Source organism: Aphelocoma coerulescens, chromosome 6, assembly GCF_041296385.1.
Source record: "Aphelocoma coerulescens isolate FSJ_1873_10779 chromosome 6, UR_Acoe_1.0, whole genome shotgun sequence".
Lineage (NCBI taxonomy): Eukaryota > Metazoa > Chordata > Aves > Passeriformes > Corvidae > Aphelocoma > Aphelocoma coerulescens.
In genome coordinates, this window is record NC_091020.1 from 9,047,514 (window position 1) to 9,066,285 (window position 18,772).

The window sequence follows — 18,772 nt, forward strand, 5'->3', positions numbered from 1 at the left end:
TTGACATTCTTTATGAGATTCAGCTGATGAGCAGAAATTCCCTACTCGAATGAGGGCATGACACACGCAGCACTCCGCTATTCCATTCTCTCTTGCTCTTGTCTCACATGCAGAGGATGCTCGTCTGCCCAGCTTTTTAAAAGACAAACCCCATTCTTGTGCAGGACCAAGGGACAATAGCACAACACTGAGGGACAACATGCACAACAACAAATAGGCAGGTTCAGGAAAAGGGCAGTGCTTCAGAATCATTAATTTGCTTCCTAACATTAACACACTGTATGGAAATTGGTCATTCTTGATAACTGAAGTATTTGTTGATTAACAAAAAAGGCTTTCAAAGTTTTCTCAAACACTCATTATATGGATAATTCAAACCCAAGACACTGACACAAACATCTGACTCACCCAGTCATCTAAACTATCCCATCTATCTAGCTTGCCTCATTCTCTTTACTTTGCTCTCTGATTTCTTAGGAACATCACTGGATTTTATCCTCACACTTTTCCTGTGATAGGAGAAAGTTATCCCTGAAATATTCATATAATTATGAATTTGCAGTAGATATACTGCAAACAGATTCTCCACATCCCAAGTCTTGTTCTAGAAGATTAGCAACTGCTTTAGGACTGCTTATATTAACAAGTAAATAATGAGCATTAGCAAAAGCAGTGGCACACATGCTCTGATTTCCCATGCTACATTGCCCTTATTAAAACAATTGAAACATTGCTGTATTCTTATTTAAACTTCATTTAGTCTTTTTAAGAACTTGAGTACCAAAGTACTTTTCTAGCTCACAGTTTTTTATTCTAGGTTTTGTGGCTTGATTTTTTCTTATTACAAGTCTCCATTGCTAGGTCTCCTAATCCTTTCACAACTGAGTGATAAACAATGAGATCCAGAGCCCTTGGAAAGTTGCTGCATCTTGGTTAGAACCCTTTGCTGAAGTAATGGTGATTCCAATAAACCAACAGTCATATTCATTTGCAAATCAATACCAGAGTGGGAAATTGAGAGGTGCCATTATGCTCTAGAACCATTGGTCTCCTGATTTAACTGTTTGCCCACAGCCACTGAGGGTGTTCACAGCACCAGTGCTGTGGTAAAACACAGTTCACTGCGTTTACTTTTAATTACAGCAGCCAGCATGAAAGCTTCAGTGGTTTAGCAAGGTCTTGTGGGTTTTGTGGTTTTGGAGAGGTTTCTTTTTAATAATTTTTTGGTCAAAGTGACAAGAATTTACCTGAACTTTATACATAAGCAAAGCTCCTGGACACAGCATAACTAGGTCGTTACCTCTCTGTAAAGATTTATATATACTCTTAATTCTAATTTTAGATTAGCAATTGCAACAATGCAAACATAAAGTGCCTATGTAGATCATTTTAACATCAGCAGCACTATTATTTACTGTAAGGATCTCTGAAACTCTTTTATTTATTACAAGTAGTGAGTTAAATTTATCACAAAGGGAAACTTTGGAAAGCAGAGTGAAATAAAAGGAACAAGAGAAAGACATAAATTCTCTGGCTAGAAAAGCTGAATTTCATTTTTCAAAGTAGCAAAACCAGACTAGAGATAAGGATTATGCACACCACGTTGTGGCCACGTCAATGTGACTGCTACTCCCCTGACATATGAAGCAGCTGCTATCAGCAACACATGGGCCAGTACAGCCAGGTTGATATAAACACATTCATAGATTTCCTACTTAAAAGACTATAGAACTCAGCACCCCCTTTTACCTTCTCAGTAACTCCTAATTCCACATAAAGCTGGGCCTTTCCTCTGCAGGTGCCGGGAAGACCGGCCTCAAAATGCTAAAATTGACTGTTCAGCCTCAGGTTATTCACAAATTTGTTGATGCTTTGACACTGCCACTGAGTCATTTCATTCAGGATTGCTTTCCTTATCACCTGGGACTGCAGCATTCCACAAATTTCATGTGGAAATCACAAATAGCTGTTTCTGCTCAAGTCACCATTAAACTATGGAGAGTTTTGGGACCAAAGCCTGGCTGATGTTATCGCTCACACTGAAGCATTCCCCACATTCCCTAAGAGACCTCTGTGCTTTGCCAGGATACAGCTTTTCCCTGCTCATTCATATTAAGGATTTTGACCTTTTTTTAATTTTACTTTTTGTATCTTCATCATTCACAGAAAACTCAGGGCCAATGAGCCTCGGTGAGTTAGTTTTTCCACACTGTTTCTGTTCCATTTGGTCAGCGTTGCAAGTCCCCTGCATGAATAATGCCGAATTCCAAAAGGCATTTAAAGACACAGTTCTTCACCCAGTTTATGCTGCAAGGTGCCAACACTATTTGCAAATATCAGCAGAGCACATCAGAAATGCGAATGTCCTTAATGAGCTGAAACAGAAAAACCCTGAACAGCTCACACTCTCTGGTTCATTTCTGCTCCAATATCTTTATTCTCCTTTTCAGCTGCACAGAACACAAACATTTACTCTCTGTTCTTCCATTATTTCCAGACACACAAATTCCTTCTTAAGGTACTGACCTGGACATGGTATAATCTGCAAGTTGTGTGTGTGTCTGCATATATAAAATACATACAGTACATACATATTTTTATACTTATGTATCTATTACATAAGTACATATATTTTACTCAAACATGCTCAGCATTAACATAATAGCTATTAATTGGCTCTATTAAGTAATTAATTATTAATTAATTTTATGGGGGTTTAGGGTCCTCCTTTTATTACCATTTTGTCTTCTTGGTATTATTTTTAACACTTCTGCACACCACAGATTTTTCAAATTGGACATTTCCACTGCTTATTTGCCCTGGATGCTATAACCACCTTATTTACACAGGGGCACTTCCAGTGTTAGAGTGCTTCCTGTTCATGGGAGCCATCAGGGATGACTCTGTCTTGAACTGCACACTTTTATTAAGAATTCATGACTGTATCCCAGCTGAAATGCTCTATTTGCTAGGTGGTTTTACTCTCAATCAAGATGCATTCAGAACTGACATTGATTTTTAAAATACCTTGCATGCTGATACAGTTTAGCAAATGAACACTGTGGTGTAATGGGTTTTGTTTGGAGGGCTTTTTAATGTGTTGCTGTACATCCCAAAATATTCTCTTTAATAATTTTATGGAAAAACTTCTTAGGGAACTTATAACATTTTCAAGTCAATATACTTCCATTAAACACACAAAGTCATTGTCATACATCAAGGCTTAAGTTTTTCCCCTTTACAGTATTATCTAAAAATAATTTTAATGTGATTTTTTCCTTTGGAAAGCTGGAAGCAAAATATGAATTATATATCAAGATCAATCACTCAAGGTGCTTTCCTAAAGAGTGTCCTTGGAACCCAGTTGCTATTGCACACACATTAATAAAGTGCAAAGCTTTTAAATCTGATTGCTTCAAGTTAAATGGATGGGTCAGTGCCAAACAAATTGATCTCTTTCACAGTGCATAGTCTATAGCAAACTATAAGTCCCTAAAAATGAAAGCACTCAATTCAATAAATAAAACAGAGACTTTTAAAACTCCCTGAGCACCTCTTAAAATGCTCTATAAGCCTGTATGTGCAAGCTGCGTTGTTTACCTGAAACTAAAGCCAACACACACTATTCAAAGAGTTTTAATATTTGACACAGCACGTAGGGGTTAAAGGCTGCATGTCTGACAAAAGGATCACTGGAGTGACAGGACAATCAGTTCTGTCAAATGAAACAACCAGGGGCCAATGGTGGGAAAGACATATCTGACAGTATCAAATGAAAGGATGACCTTTTGGGCAAGTTCTTGGTTTGACATTTAGAACTTCAGTCTCTGTTTCAGGTGAACTTAGTAAATTGCCTACTTTCTCTGTAACCCCATGCCCCAGCTGGTAAAAAAGGGACTACTGACCCTCTACCTCCACATTTAATGTTCTGTAACTATAATCATTAGGTACCTGTCTCAATAGAAAGAGATAAGTCTTGGAAATTGATCTCTGAATAAAAGCTGTGAAAACGTATCTTAACAAAACCCTGAACAAAACCAGTGAACAAAAACAATAGCAAAACCAGCAAATCGTGTACAGAAGCCTGATTATATTTCCTTCTCTGCAATTTTCAGCATGAAGACTTATCCAGTAAAAAAGTATTACTAAAAACTAAAACTATCAGAAATCATCCTTAGGACACAAAGTCCTTCCCCACAAAGGATACTGTCAGAGCCACTTTTATTCTCTTAGCCCTCACACTGCAAAGGAAATGCTCTAAGACCCGAAAAACTCTTTTCTCTCTCAAGAAATTCTGCACATAAAAGAACAACCAGCAACAAAACATGTAATTTCCTCTGTCTACCAATATACAGCTCTGACTGCAGGACAGCACACAAAGCACCTGCACGTCTGATGAGAACTGCAAAGACAAACAGAGCTGATTCCTGATTTGTCACACTGGAGCTCACACAGTGCCCACCCAAAAACGGTGATGTAAACCCCAGCCCACACAAAGTGCTCCCACTGCCTGTCTCTCCATTCCACGTGTACAATGCCTTCCAGCCTTTGGAACCTTTGAAGACATCTTTCACACAGCTGCCCTCATAAGAATTAGAAGATCTCACTACATACCTTTAAAGTAGTTTCTTCTTACCCTGTTTCTCTTCCCTGAGACCAGAAAGTGTTTTAGACCTGTCCTTTCTTGCTCTCTTCTAGTCTCTAAACTTATCACCCCATTTTTCCTCTCCCTTCCACCTGAGGACCCTTTAACACACATCTCGCTTGACTGAAACTGTTCCTACTGACATTCACTTTTTTAGCCACACTCCAAAATTGTTACTGTCTCCTGTTGGACTTGCCAAATGTTTTTAATAAAACTGATAACACTCCTTCTTGATAAACCTCCTCTTCCAGTAGCTCACTCCTGGCTTTCCTCCTATGACACTCCAGCACAGTCTCTCCAGGAGATACTTTCTGTGAAATTCTTCAAGTTCCTAAGGAGGGTCCCACACTCATTCACACTGTAATCTTCTTTCTTTACATTAACTCCATCCAGCAAGCAAACTAGCACAAAAAATCCACTGTCATTCATATGCTGATGAGTCTTGATCTACTTCCCTGTGAGGCATTTTTCATATTCTGGTCAGTCTAAATTACTAGGGAGGATCTTGCTTTCAAGATATCCTCACTAGCTTCATGTGGATAAAGAGATTTCTCAACCCTCTCCCTTAAGGAGAAGAAAATCCTTTTTCTCAGTCAAAATGGACAGCCAGAACATCAGACCTGCCAATGTGGACTATAACACAAGAGTCATCTTTGACTCTCACTTCTCATCCAGGATAAGCCCAAAATCTCAGAGATTCTTTAGAGATAATCTTTCTAATAAACAGGTCTTTTTACCCATCTGTAATGCAGAAATTCCTTTCCCAGCTCCGATGATATTACGTATTGATTACTTCCAAGTTCATCTTTCTGACCTTAAGAATCACAAGCTCCTCTCATATCTCAGTGAAACTTCTGCTGCAAAGAGGATCTCTAACCTCTTTCTTTGATCATTTCACCCAACTCTTCATATTGCTTCAACAGCTCCCTTGTTACCTGTCGCATCGAAGATATGCTAACAGTCTTCACTTCCAATATCGCACAATTTTTATTCCAATCTTTCAGGTTATCTCTAATTCACCATGAAGATTCTGGCCTTGGTGTCAACATCCTTCACCTACCCTTATTTATGAAAACATCTCCACAAATATTTTAAAATCCTTATTTTACTTTAGTTTCATTCAGTTTAATTTCTTTTGTTTTCAAAATGATCATTTCTAAGATCCTGGAATGAAGACACTATTTGTGTTGCAGAACAACATTTATCATCAATCCCTTTTACTCCCCAGATGTCCCTGTCTGCCATTTCTTGCACAAATTCTTTAGGGACACAAATTCATACAGCACTCAGTAAAACAACATCCCAACTCATAACAAGCCACTCGAGTACAACAGGCATAAGCACACCAGTTATAACAGCACCAGGAAAAATAATTGTTAGCACAGGACTGCACTCCCTTTTCCAAACAACTCTTAAACCCTTGCTAGTTTGCAGTATTTGCCACCCTCCAAGGTACCGAGGTAAATGAAGTGACACCTGGCACTATTTCTCTGGCACAGAACACTCTTTGCCTCAGGAAAAGACAAATCTCCTTGCACAGTTTCCACACTGTCTCAAGTTATAAGCTTAATTTAATCAGATCTAACCACTTGTCCTTGATGAACAAGGCTCCCAAACATTTCTCCCCTTGCATTTGCAGAGAGCTCCCTCGACCCTCTATTTTGGATTTTTTGGGAACTCTACCCTTTGAACTGTGAAGGAACAGCATAACATTCAGTGTTGTCTCCTATTCCAACAAGGCTCACCCTCATACCTACACTGGGTGCTGCCTGCCTGGCACAGAACCAGAAGAGAAACACAGCACCAGTCCTACGATGCCTTCCTTGGGATTAATCTTAAACCCACATAAATCTCACCTGAGCTCTTCTCTCATACACAGACAGCATTAAACTGTGTGCTGCTAGCAATTAGTAAAGGCTTAAATAGATTTTTTAATTAGTTTGAAACTAAAAATAAGTCTTGGGTAAATATAATTTTATTTCACCTGCTAAAAGTTGCTAAAAACCTCCTGTGAAAAGATGCCAAGCAGGTGCAAATTATTATCAGCAATTATTACTCATCCCTTCTAAGGCTAATGGCCTTCTTTTCTGTGACTTCTGGGACAACAAACAAAATGAATCAGTGATTTCCTCAATCCAGCACACCCGGTCTAGAAGTGCATTGTAGGGGAGTGATGATTGTGCAGAGTGCTGTACTCCAAGTCAGCCCCCGTGCTCAGAAACATGGACAAAGTCAGCATGTACCTATGGTGTGTGCATGCTGCTGCTGCAAGCTCAAAATTTCAAGATTGAATAATTGCACTATGTATGTTCCAGTCCTCAAAGCCAAGCTTCCCAAGAAGAGTCAGCTGAACAATTCACTAAATTTATATGAAAAAGTGTAACTGGGAGATGGTAATAGCTTTTTTATGGCCATTACTTTTTCTGATTTTTGTAAGGCAAACATATTTTCTCATGTACCTGTGCTTCTTCTGCCAGTGCCTTACAATAGGCAAACACTGGTATAGTGATGAAATGCAACTGCAGGAGCCTATTTTAAAATTAATCATCCATAATTAATTAGCAATATCTCCTTTCAAATTGCAGAAAATTATCCTTGCTGAGAATGATGAAGTCATCTAAAGATTTGCAGTATATCAGAGAAATATTTTGCATATATTTATGTATTATAATGACCATACATATGTCAGAGTATTCAATTCCACTTTGTACTATGCTAAAAATTCATATACCTATGAACCTTATCTTTAAATTGCACAGTATTCAAGGGGTCACCTGAAGTGAAATAATTTGGAAAACAGATCCATGAAGGAGTAGGTGGAGGTGGGGTTAGTTTTTGATACCCTTGTTCTTTTAATGTTCACTAGATTTGTCCTGTCTCAGCTCTTACAAGAGCCAGCACTGAGTGCTTTAAAGGCAGTACTAAAGGAAATGGATTGTCTGTGGCCCAGTACAACACTTGTATGTTTCCAAATCATTACTAGATCCTGATCCTTCAAAAAAACCCCAAACATAAATGCAGCCTCTCCTGACAGCTAGAATCTTCCCTATCTTGAGGTTAAATCTCTTCAGAGTTGTAGATCACTAAATGAAAAAAATTTTAAAAAGAGTTAAAAAAATTGGTTTGTTAAAAAAATTAGTGAAGCTCACAACACAAATGTTAATTTAAGATATTTTAATAAAATTTTCAGCTAGATGTTTGGCACAGTTTCCTTTGGACTTGACATCCTTATGTGTGGAGAGCAGCAAAATTTTGCAATCAGTCACGTTTTAGCAACTGAACGCCCACAATGAAACAAGGACCCAAAAGTGCACTAAGGATGAAGCATTTGGAGCAGGAGGAATGCCTGGTTCCTGTACATACAGATTTAATGATATTTAAAAATACATGATCCTCTATGTATACGTGCCCAGTCATCAGATTCAGAACATGAGCTGAGAAATCAGGTTCCTTCAGACCAGACATCATTGCTGACACCAAGAGACTTGGTAAAACTGCCAGTAAAGTGTATTTAGACTCAAAAAGGCTTTGTGCACCTCTAGCCCCAGTATCCAATTTCCATATATTTTTTCCCAACTGACCCATAAAGCCTCACAAAACTGTTATCAGTTATTGTTAGAGACATACAAAACTGGATGCAAGCCTCCTGTCTCTCATGATTGCAACATTCAGGTTCAAAATCTCATGTAACATTCTAGTGGAGTTTAAAAAAAAAGTGATTTAAAATCATTGTCACTTCTACCTGCAGCAGTAAAAGGAATGCCATTTAAATGAAGCTATGCAAGCAATTCATAGTCATTTGTTCAACAAGTTTTTCCCTCTCTTCACAGTGTCTACAAATCCATGTAATTGAGCGTTCCAAACACATTTGATTGGTACCCCTTTGTGAATAATCCCATCCCTTGGATTAGTCATAGTGAAGCAAAATGTAGGAGGGTTTGTGTTTTGGGAGGTTCTTTGGCCCAGTGGAAAAAAAACTTGCTTCAATGCCAATTTATCCCAAAATGGGAGGGCTTTGTTTTCACTTAAGTTTTAGCAATTCAATGAGGTTTGCTTGGGCTTTAATTATAATTATTATTCTCTTTAAGCACAAAGAGTCTTAGCATATTGAAAATGTCAACAATAGCAGACAAGATTCTAGCTCGAAGGAAGAAATAGAATACAAGAGGAGGATTTAGAAAAAAATAAGGCGGGCATAATTTAACTTGAACTACTGAAAGAAGAATGTATTATTTCTACAGTTCTGTTACCAGCACTCACAAATCACTAGCAGCTCTTTTAACATAGAAATTGCCTTCTAAAAACAGAAGAGGCATAATATTTTTTCCCAAAATTATTCAACAATATTTCGAGATGTTTATATACGGCATATAAAACAGAGATATGGACTAATATGTTGAATGTTTGCAACATAATAAAAAAAGAGAAAGAGAGAGAGAGAGATGAAGTGCTAAGTGCCAGAAAATTAATATTGAACTTTTTTCCTCCTAAATTCTGAGAAGTGAATGTCCCTGGAAAACCATTTCATACAATTGCTTGTGGGTGCAAACTGTTCAAGATGCCATAAATAATTCATTCAGCTCCAGTCAAGCAACAGCATGTCACCAACTGCAGAAGGGAAAAGGAAAAGGCTGAAGCACTGTTCTCTAACAAGTGCCAACTGAGAGTGCTCTGGGAGGAAGGAGCTCAGCATCTTCAACAACCAGGATTGAAGGAAGGCCACAAATCACTGTGAAATGGTCCCAAAAGCCCAAACCAAATGCAGGATTTCTATATTTATTTTAAAGAATCAGTCAGAACACTTAGCAGGAACTAGAGTGAAAGAGAAACAGAGAAGTCTTTGCTTTCCAATGAGGACATGGAGATGATTATATAAAAAGGGCAGAGATAAATTACAGCTGTTTAACACACTTGGTATTATACTGGAAATTTTTAGCTTCAGCTCAAATTGGAATTGCTGTGATACACGTAACCCTGCTGCACTGATACAGCAGTTTTGTATTAATTTTTAAAGGAATTAATCAGCTCTCTTTTATTATGTTTTGGTTTTTTTTTTAAACTTACTTACAATCCCAGGCATGCAAAGAGTTCTGCTTTAGGCTGCTGTGCTGCAGGGATATGCATATAACCTTCCTGCAGCAAGCTTACAGGCAAGGCAGGCTCACAAGGAACTACAGCATTTTCAGAGATCCACCTCAACAAAAACATTTTTCACTTCAGTGAAGCTGCCAAAAATACAAGTAATGCTGAGTTAAAGATTTTGCAAAGCTGATAATGCCTTCTCTTTTCAAGTCAATAACTACATGCAACTGGGCTACAGCCTCCATTTCACTGGTTTTCAAAATAAAAGTTATATATAAATACTGCAAACAAGGAAGACTAAAGTTTATGAAGCAATTTGTATCACCTATATTTATAAAGACAAATTCTATTAAACTACATATCCCAAATAAACCATGTGTTCTGTGAAGAATCAAGAAACCAAATCCTCCCCACAGGTCAGGAACTGCACATCTGCCACAGGAAACTTGAGAAGCATCAACCTACAAGATCTTTTCCTCCTCTTCAGATAGGTTATATATGAAAAGTACAAAGTCGAAACTTACTCACACAACAAATGTTTCCTGGTAGGTCTTCAGAAGGGCTCCTGGGTCATCTAGAACATCCTGCACACCAGTTCAGGTCTGACTGTGGCCTGATTTACCAAAGTGTTTTGTCTAGTGAACTCTTGAACACCCTGCAGAACGATGCCTCCCTGAACTCTCTTGCCCAGCACTCCCACTGTCCGACTGACCTCCCTGTTGGAAAGCATTCCCTGTTTAGCTTTGGGTCATTACTTCCTGTTAGACAACCCATGATCACCTTAAATAATTCCTCCTCCTCCTCCTCTGCTCATGTTTCCTCTCAAGTACCTGGCAGCTATATTCCCTTAAGCAGGCTGTATATAGTGTGTTCCTGACACCTCTCCTCAGACATCACGCTCTCCCATCCTTTTATCATTTTTGTCACCTCTTTGAACTTCTTTCCATTTATTCATTTCACTGTAAAGTCCTTAATGATAAAAGCAGTCCTGCAAATAATACCTCTACTTGCAATCGAAAAAACATATCCATTGCTAAGTGAAAGAGGCAGGTGAAACCTCACTGTCTCAAGGAGGGGGCCTTTTGAGTCTCAGATTCCTGTGTCTGGGCCAAAGAAACTAACAGAAAAGCTAAAAGTGCTAAATCTTCCCGTTTCTGAAATATTAGTTTTTCTTCTCTTCTTTCTGTATATCACCTTGCAAGAGGATCACGTAGCTTTCAAAATATAAAATTGTTTTCCTGGCGCACACACACCTGTTACAATTGAAACAAGTGTATCTGGGATTTTTGCCAGTGGAGAAGGGAACATTTTTCTCAACTGTTTAAGGAGGGACACTCTTTAGATTGGGTTTGCTTCAGTCTCAAAGAGCCCTTTTAATGCAAAGATAGTTAATGTGTTACAAATGCATTTACCTTCCCTGTTCTGAATAAAGGATGATTCCAAGTTTATAGCAATACCATTGGAAAGATTTTTTTCCTTCTCCTCCTTTCCATTCTTACAATGAAAGCAGCTTCATAGCAAAATACTAAATTTGGAAACTTTTGAAATGTCAATAATTTCTGCTGCAGTAACTTTGACACATGACAGAACCAGGCACTGAGATGTTAAGACAGTTAAATGAAAACTATGCCTAAATAAAAATTAGAGAAATTGAATTCTTCTAGGATTCAAAAGTTTTTCACTTATGAGATGGCAGAGTCCCCTAACTTTGTACATCCAAAATCAGGTGACATCTCTCTGGCCCACCCAAGAGATGATAAGGGAGACTGAAACCCAGACATGTAGCCTTAGCAGGAAAAATTTATCACTTGCAGTATCAAACCAGGCAAAATAGATCTTGTACCAGCTTCCAATGGCTGGTATCTATGACTTATGCTAAGAAAAATCTGTTAAAACTGTTTGTTTCAGGTTTCATAATCCAAAAACTGTTCTTATTTTTGTTCTGCATTCCACCAGAGGGTTGGTGTTCAGCACCTAGTTTTTATGAAGATATGCTATTAGCCAACACACTTTAATAAAAATCTGGTTGAAGTTTGTCAGAGATTTTTTCCCTCTTACAAAATATAAACTCAGCAAAACTGAAAATCTTATTAAGAAACCTCTTTCACATGAAATTTTCCATTTCCAGAAGCAGAGCTTTAAAACCTTTCTTCTTCAGTTTTTACTTCTAATTTGAGTTTAAAAAAAAAAAGGAAGAAAAGAGAAAATAAATATGTTGAAAATCTAAACATTAAATATTTGCATTTTCTTCTAATGTTGCTACTTAGATTTTTTTCAGAGGGCTATTTTTTCCCCCAGAATTGAAAAGAACCTCAGACAAGTTCCAAGGTGCAGAGCAAGATTGATAACACCACCAGTCAGTATAGAGCTATATGGCATCTATAGCACAAAATACCAACTGTGGAACTGAGTAAACCCATCAAAAGCACTTACTGCCACACACAGTGATTGATGCATTTCATTAAAAATGTGTATTTCATTTAAGCTGCAGGTTGTTATTCTGGACTCCCCGAAAATGTGCTGTAGATAATTAGCTGCATTTATTGACTGAGATATTGAAGAACTGCAGTCACCATAACTCTCCACAAAATGTAAGTTCAGCCTCTGCCTGGGAAAGAATCTCCCCTACACTGTGCACCTCGTATCTCAAGTCTCTTGAGAATTCTTTTCGAAGATTTAAATTTTCTTTTATAAAGCTTTTCTGAATCAATCAAGATTCAATACAGGAAGATTGCCAAACTCTTCAGTTCTGCCCACTGTTAAACTCCTGCAGGGAGCTGGAAATATATCAGGGTCATTAGTCTTAATACACAGTGCTTAAAGGTGAAGTGAGTAGTAAAAGAGTTTAATACAGTTTAATACTGGCCTCTACCCTCGAGAATCCTCAGGGTTCTGACAGAGCACTCACCTGACTCAGCAAACAATCCTTGAGCCCTGTGTTCCCAAGGGACACACCTTCCTCCCAGCTGGGGTTTGAATAAAACATTTCCTTTGAACACCTGGTACTTTGTTAGGACTTCCTGGAAAGCCAAACAATGTGCATTTCTGCTGGAGGCCTCCTATGAAAACTGACTGAGATGTGGAGAGCTGCTCACACTTTGAGGGCACACGCTCCCACTCCCTCATTCTTCTACTGGAAATACCTGTGTGTGCACAAACCTGAGGAGAATTTATCCCTGTTCTTAGTCTTTTCCAAACTACCTATTTGCCTCATTTATATAGGATAAAATTTACCCTGTTATTTAAAAAATCACTGATGAACATAAATGTGGATAATTTACTAATGCTGTTATGGTTAAAAAAAAACCTAATGAGCTAATTTGAGTTGATTTTTTTTTAATTTAACAGGCTTTGATGCAGCAAAACTGATAATTGGAAACAGGTCCCACCCACATTTTAATTTCTTGGTTCAGTCATATCCCCTGGTTAATTAAAAAAAAAAAAAAAACAAAAAAAAAAAAAACCCTGCTTTATTGCCAAATTCTTAGCTAATGAATACACAAACTTAAACTGAGGCTCAAATTCTCATTCTCAACTCTGACATATACAGCACTGTAAAATAATTCATTATTTAATATTAAGAAAGCTGGATAAAACTAATTAATGCCAAAACTTAGCCCACAGCACAACATTAATTAAAAGTTTGCCCAACAGCTACCTCCCTGTTCTAATTAGCATCGCTGATTTCGAGAAACCACTAAGAAATGAAGACAAACATATAATTCCAACTTCATCTTTCATAAAGATCTCTTTGATTCAACTTTCAAACATCAATAATGTGCCCTTTTAATATGAATTTGGAGATTTCCAAAGCAAAGACAGCTCTCTCAGGCACATTATATTTCATTTCTAATAGACTGTTGCAGATTTCCTGATCACTTGTTAACAGTGGTTGAAATCCAGGCCAAAATTATTGATACAGAAGACAGCCAGACAAAAATAATTTCACCCCACTGAGCTGTATGTTATATGATATAATATCTGGCCCATGCTGCCCCATTTGCATTATTGCTGCAACCATTCCATGGAGCATGTGATATTTCAATTCCCTGGCACTAGAGTCTGATAATCTTATTTGGCATTAAACAACCAGCACTATCAAAAGGGCAAAACGTGGGTCATAATACATGTTTCTGAAATGTTGATGATAAAAAAAAGCTGTGCACTGACCTCATTAATAAAAGTCTGGGCTCCCCGTGGGCTGAGGAGTAAGATAGCCCTTCGCAACGTGTCCCGATAGCGGTTCAGCTCTTCCGTTTTCATGGTGGTAAAAAGGTTGGAAAATACTCTGCTGATGTTCCTGTCCACTTTTTGTAATGATACATCAAGTCCCAGTCTTGAGGCCTGATCGAGAAATCCCTGCAGTCCACGTATATCTGTAACACAGGAGGAGGGGAAAATAAAAAAAAATAAAAAAAATAAAGAAAAAAGAGAAAAGAAAAAAGCCACTGCATCAACCTCCACCAGTTAGGAAAGCAGCACTAATAAGGTGGAAAAAAACTTTTTTTTTCTTTTTTTCCTGCAGTGCTCTCTAAAGAAGAGTATTCCACACAGCCATCTTCCACAGCTCCCTTTCACAGTCAGTGCCAACAGGGAAACTCCATCAATTACTTTTCCCTGAGGTCTGACAATGACTCTTAGGAAGAGCCAGTTCATTTATTTGGGTGGCTCTGCAAACCTCCCCAGAGGCTCAAGGATACAGGGTTTAATACTGCATAAGCAACAAAGTCCCACCCCAGCAGCATCACAATTCAAATGCAGAAATCCAGGAGCAGGTAAATAAGCAGGGGATAAATCACTCACCCCTAAACTTCTCTCCTTCTACCACAACCTCACACAGATGCTTTTACCAAGAAAAAATTACAATATCCAGAACATACACGGCCCTTCTTTTGACTTCCCCTTTTTTTCCCCTGGCAATAACCTACTGTTATGTAAATAACCTACCTAGCCAGATGTTTACTATTTATCCATAAACTTATAAAAGGATACACAAAGCCTCAGTCTACTAGAATATATTATAGTGTTAAAATGAAAAAAAAAAAAAAAACAAAACAAAAAACACAACAAACAAAAAAACCCAAGTGGTTCAAGATGAGAAATCATGCAAACAAGCCCCTTCAAAACATATTACTTTAAGCTCTGTGCCTCAACCTCAGGATGATTGAAAAAATACATTTTCTTAACCACACTTGACATTGAGGAACACATTTCATATGTTCGTGCTAAAATCTGCTTGTTCAACCTGTACTCAGTCTTCATGACTCTCAGCATTTGTGTGTAATAAATGTCTGAGTTTTTATTTTGTAGTGAAATTTAGAACAAGAAAGATGTCAAAGCTTATATTGAACCAGGTTGCTCTCAAAATTAGCAGCGACTCAATCACAGCTGTACCATGTCCTTAGAAGCCTTTAACTTTATGGGAAACATGTCTAACTTATCCTGAAAAAGAAAGTATTGAAGCCTCTCAAATTCATTTCTCACACTTCTGTCATAAAATTTCAGCTCACGGGTGAAGCCGAATTCTGTAAGTTAGAGCACATTTACTGATCCCGTAATGAAATCTTCTCTTCAGAAAACTTCACTGTAACTCTAACAATCTCTAAAAACTACATTGTAACAGCTGGTGGGTAGTTTGGGGTTTTTTTTAAATCCTGAAATAAACATGTTGTGACACTGCTAAAGTCAGAGGATGGAACCCAGTAGCACTCCCTGCTGCCCCACCTGAGTGGGCTCGTAGACCATCCCCAAACACGGTGTTTCATGGCCACAGAATATACATGTGAAGTCCTTTTTATCCCCCTTAAAAGTTGCCATATGAAAACTGATATAAGTAACATCTTGTGAGGACACACCAGTTTAGCTCACATACAAGTGCAATAGCTTCACACCTCCATCCAAACATGAGAATGCTTGTTAATGGGATTAATTCAGCTTCAGAAATCAGCTGAATTGCAGAGAGACATCAGAAATGGTAGAAACTAATCTTGGGCTGTGCTAAGCACAGCAGCCTCCCTACTGACTTTTTAATTTTGGTTTAGTTGATGCGATCGTCCAGCCAGCCACGGCATCAGGAAAGGTGCGCTCACGAGGGCTGTGCTGATCTTTTGCTGCTCAACTTAGACAAGTCCACAGCAGCTTTGTCACACTGTCATAAACCTTAGACTTGCTTACCATCCAAAATCCCAAGCCAGGGTGGAAAGGAAGGGATTTATTGTTATGGAGGCATTTCTGGAAAGTGACAGAGGACTTTAGCATGTGTATAATTGCTAAATATTGCAGGTGTGCTGAAATAATGACAGTGACAAACAGATATCATTTACAGGTTAAAGCATTTCACTAAAGTTGTCAAAGTAAGTTTGGATTTTCTTAATTTAAATTCATTAGACAGCATTCTTTACTATACCCTATGCAGACTTTACGGATATGTGCAACACAAAACACAAAGATTTTTCTTTTAATGATGTTTAGTCCTTCAAAATTACTGCAGTGCTTGACAAGCAGTAAGAAAATTCTCTTTCTCATGGTTTAGTAATGACTTGTCTTTTTGTGCAAGCCTTCCAAGAAAAGCTGTTTACAAAATATAAACTGAGCTGATGTTGCTCTGGGGGGTTTTGCCTCATGTTTTCAGCTGACCTGATGAACTACTGGTTAGAAGCGTTCTTGTAGACCAGTGCAAAATACTTGATGCACTTGGTAAGGCTATCTGGACTTGCAAGGGCATTTTATACTCCCTTACAAACCTTTCCCTCAAGGAACATGAACTGTTTTCTGGTTTGAGAAATGGAAAGGATTCTGAGTTTTTCCAGCTTGGTGAGAAAGCACAATCTGAGAGGGATGAGATTGTCCAACCTCAACCGTGCAACTTATATCTGTGAAAAACTCACAGATTGTGAGTTTTTCACAGATATAAGTGAATGTGAATTTATTCAGTGTTGGCAATTAAAAAGAACTGTGTGATGATATCTTCCTGAATGCCGACATGCCTGCTCCTGCTTGACACTGGGAAAAAGAAGGAGGCTTGATGGGAATTCAAAGGTGGAAGTGGGAACTGAAGAGAATTGTTTGAGGAGGTGACTAACAACTTTAGGTGCCTACATAATGGAATCTTTTTTCATAAGTAATTATTCACAACCATTACCAAGAGGGCAATCATTTCTTAAAATGTATCAGTACACAAATACACAAACACATGCCCATATGCAGGAGCATCTGTTTATAAGACATAACAAATTAGGCTCAGTCTTATTTTATCTGACATCATACAAGGAAGTGAGTGCCCTCATTTTTATTTTTTCCTCCACTTAGAAGATCACAAGTCCATGCAACATTAAAGAAAAACAGAGCTTTGCTCCACAGCAGCTGGAACAGAAATACTCACAGGTAAAGTTATGAATTTCTTTCCACTCCTCATAATTTAGGACTGCTAAACCTTCATTTTCTTCAATGCTAAAAGGAGTTTTATACAGTTCACACAATTTTATAAAAATAAAGGGTTCTATAAACGGTTTTGTCTGTTAAAATACATGTTTAAATAAATGTTTCTTGTCTCTTGTAGTCTTAACATTGACTTTTTATTAAAAAGTTCAGATTCTAACACTAGAGAGCTACCCTGGACCATTACTCATGAAATAATTCCTTGTGCCCATTCATTTCACACTTCCTAGAGAAAGTATAAGCAATCCAAATTCTCACTTCTGTCTGGAACACCTGACAAAGGACAGAGCAGTTTGTTGCAGCTACACAACCTACAGCTACCTCTGCCTTCAGTCTGCAATTACTTGCTTTTGCTCGGACTGTAGCCCACACTCGGCCTTTGAAATCACATAATCCTATTTAATTTTCTAATTGCCCACCTGATTTGTCCATGCTCAGCATGAGGACTTTCAGAGGCAATATTTGAACATTTCCCCTTAGAGAACATCAGTTTCTTGAAGATGATGAAACACACCCTTCAGAAGGAAAACCACGCTGGAGAAAATGCACCTCTCATAGAAGGGATCCATAACACCATACAGTAATTGGGTAAGTTTACAACACTCTGGTGTCAACCACAAAAATGGAATCAGCAGATTGGAACCAGAACTAGAAAAAAGTGCGAAAAAAACAAAAAAAAGGGCAAATTTCTTATGAACATTGTGCCCCTTCTGCTACATCTGACCAGAGAGAGAATCTCTCTGTCTGAGAGCCTTCCTAATGCTGACAAGATAAACCGTATGTGCAGGTCTGACAACAGAAGAACAGGACAATTTTGGGGATAACCATTAAAAGGAGAGAAGGAAAGCTTTGATACACTGCTAAGATATGAATTCTGTCACTGTGACTACAAAACTAGTGCTTGCCATAAATAAAGGGCTTTATTGTACTATAAGGAATAATGGAATATATAACTTCCTGCTGGAGGTTAGGTTGGTTACTGTGCTGGCTGATTGGAACACAAACATAAAAGAACAGTACTAAATATGGCATTAGCTACCTGTAAAGCTTATTGTCACCTACAAAGCACTTCATTTTTATTACATTACTAATAATCCTTTTTATACAAAAAAGTTCACAGAGTTTACTGTAGCATTCATCTTTCATGAATTTACAGGATCTGATTCTTGGCCTTGACAAAAGAGCTTGAAGCTATTGTTTCTGTGTAAAACAGCTGTGTGGCTGGGCACAGCTGGCCTTTTAGGATGGCTCATTGCAGAAAAGAATTTCGAGGAGGTAAAGAGCACTATATCATCTTTTCAACACCAGTTCCTAACCCCACTTGACAGAAATAGAGGCAGCACATGGCCAGGAAACATTTTACTTTGGGTGGAAAACAGCTGGAAGCAAACTGAAGCACCAAGTTGGAGCTGAAAGCACAGCTAAAGAAGCACCAGGACATAATTTCACAGCCTGTCATTCTAATCCAAGCAAATTCTGGGAGGCCTAAGTGTCGTCACCAAGTTCTGTTTTCAAATAACCTACGCAAATCCTTTCACTGGTACATTTGTAAGAGGGAAAAATAAATAAGTGTGAAAAACGATGAGATCAGGCAGGATATGGTGAGGT

The 18,772-nt window shown here is 38.1% G+C and overlaps 1 protein-coding gene across 12 annotated transcripts in view; it reads right to left on the minus strand.

Moving 5' to 3' along the window:
- The window catches only part of GRID1 (glutamate ionotropic receptor delta type subunit 1), a 557,084-nt gene that overhangs the window by 206,197 nt on the left and 332,115 nt on the right, over nt 1–18,772 (minus strand). For all 12 annotated transcript variants that reach the window (XM_069019125.1, XM_069019126.1, XM_069019132.1 and 9 more), the window contains one exon: nt 13,898–14,103. In XM_069019125.1, the coding sequence (XP_068875226.1) occupies nt 13,898–14,103 (206 nt within the window). The remainder of the gene's footprint in view (nt 1–13,897; nt 14,104–18,772) is intronic.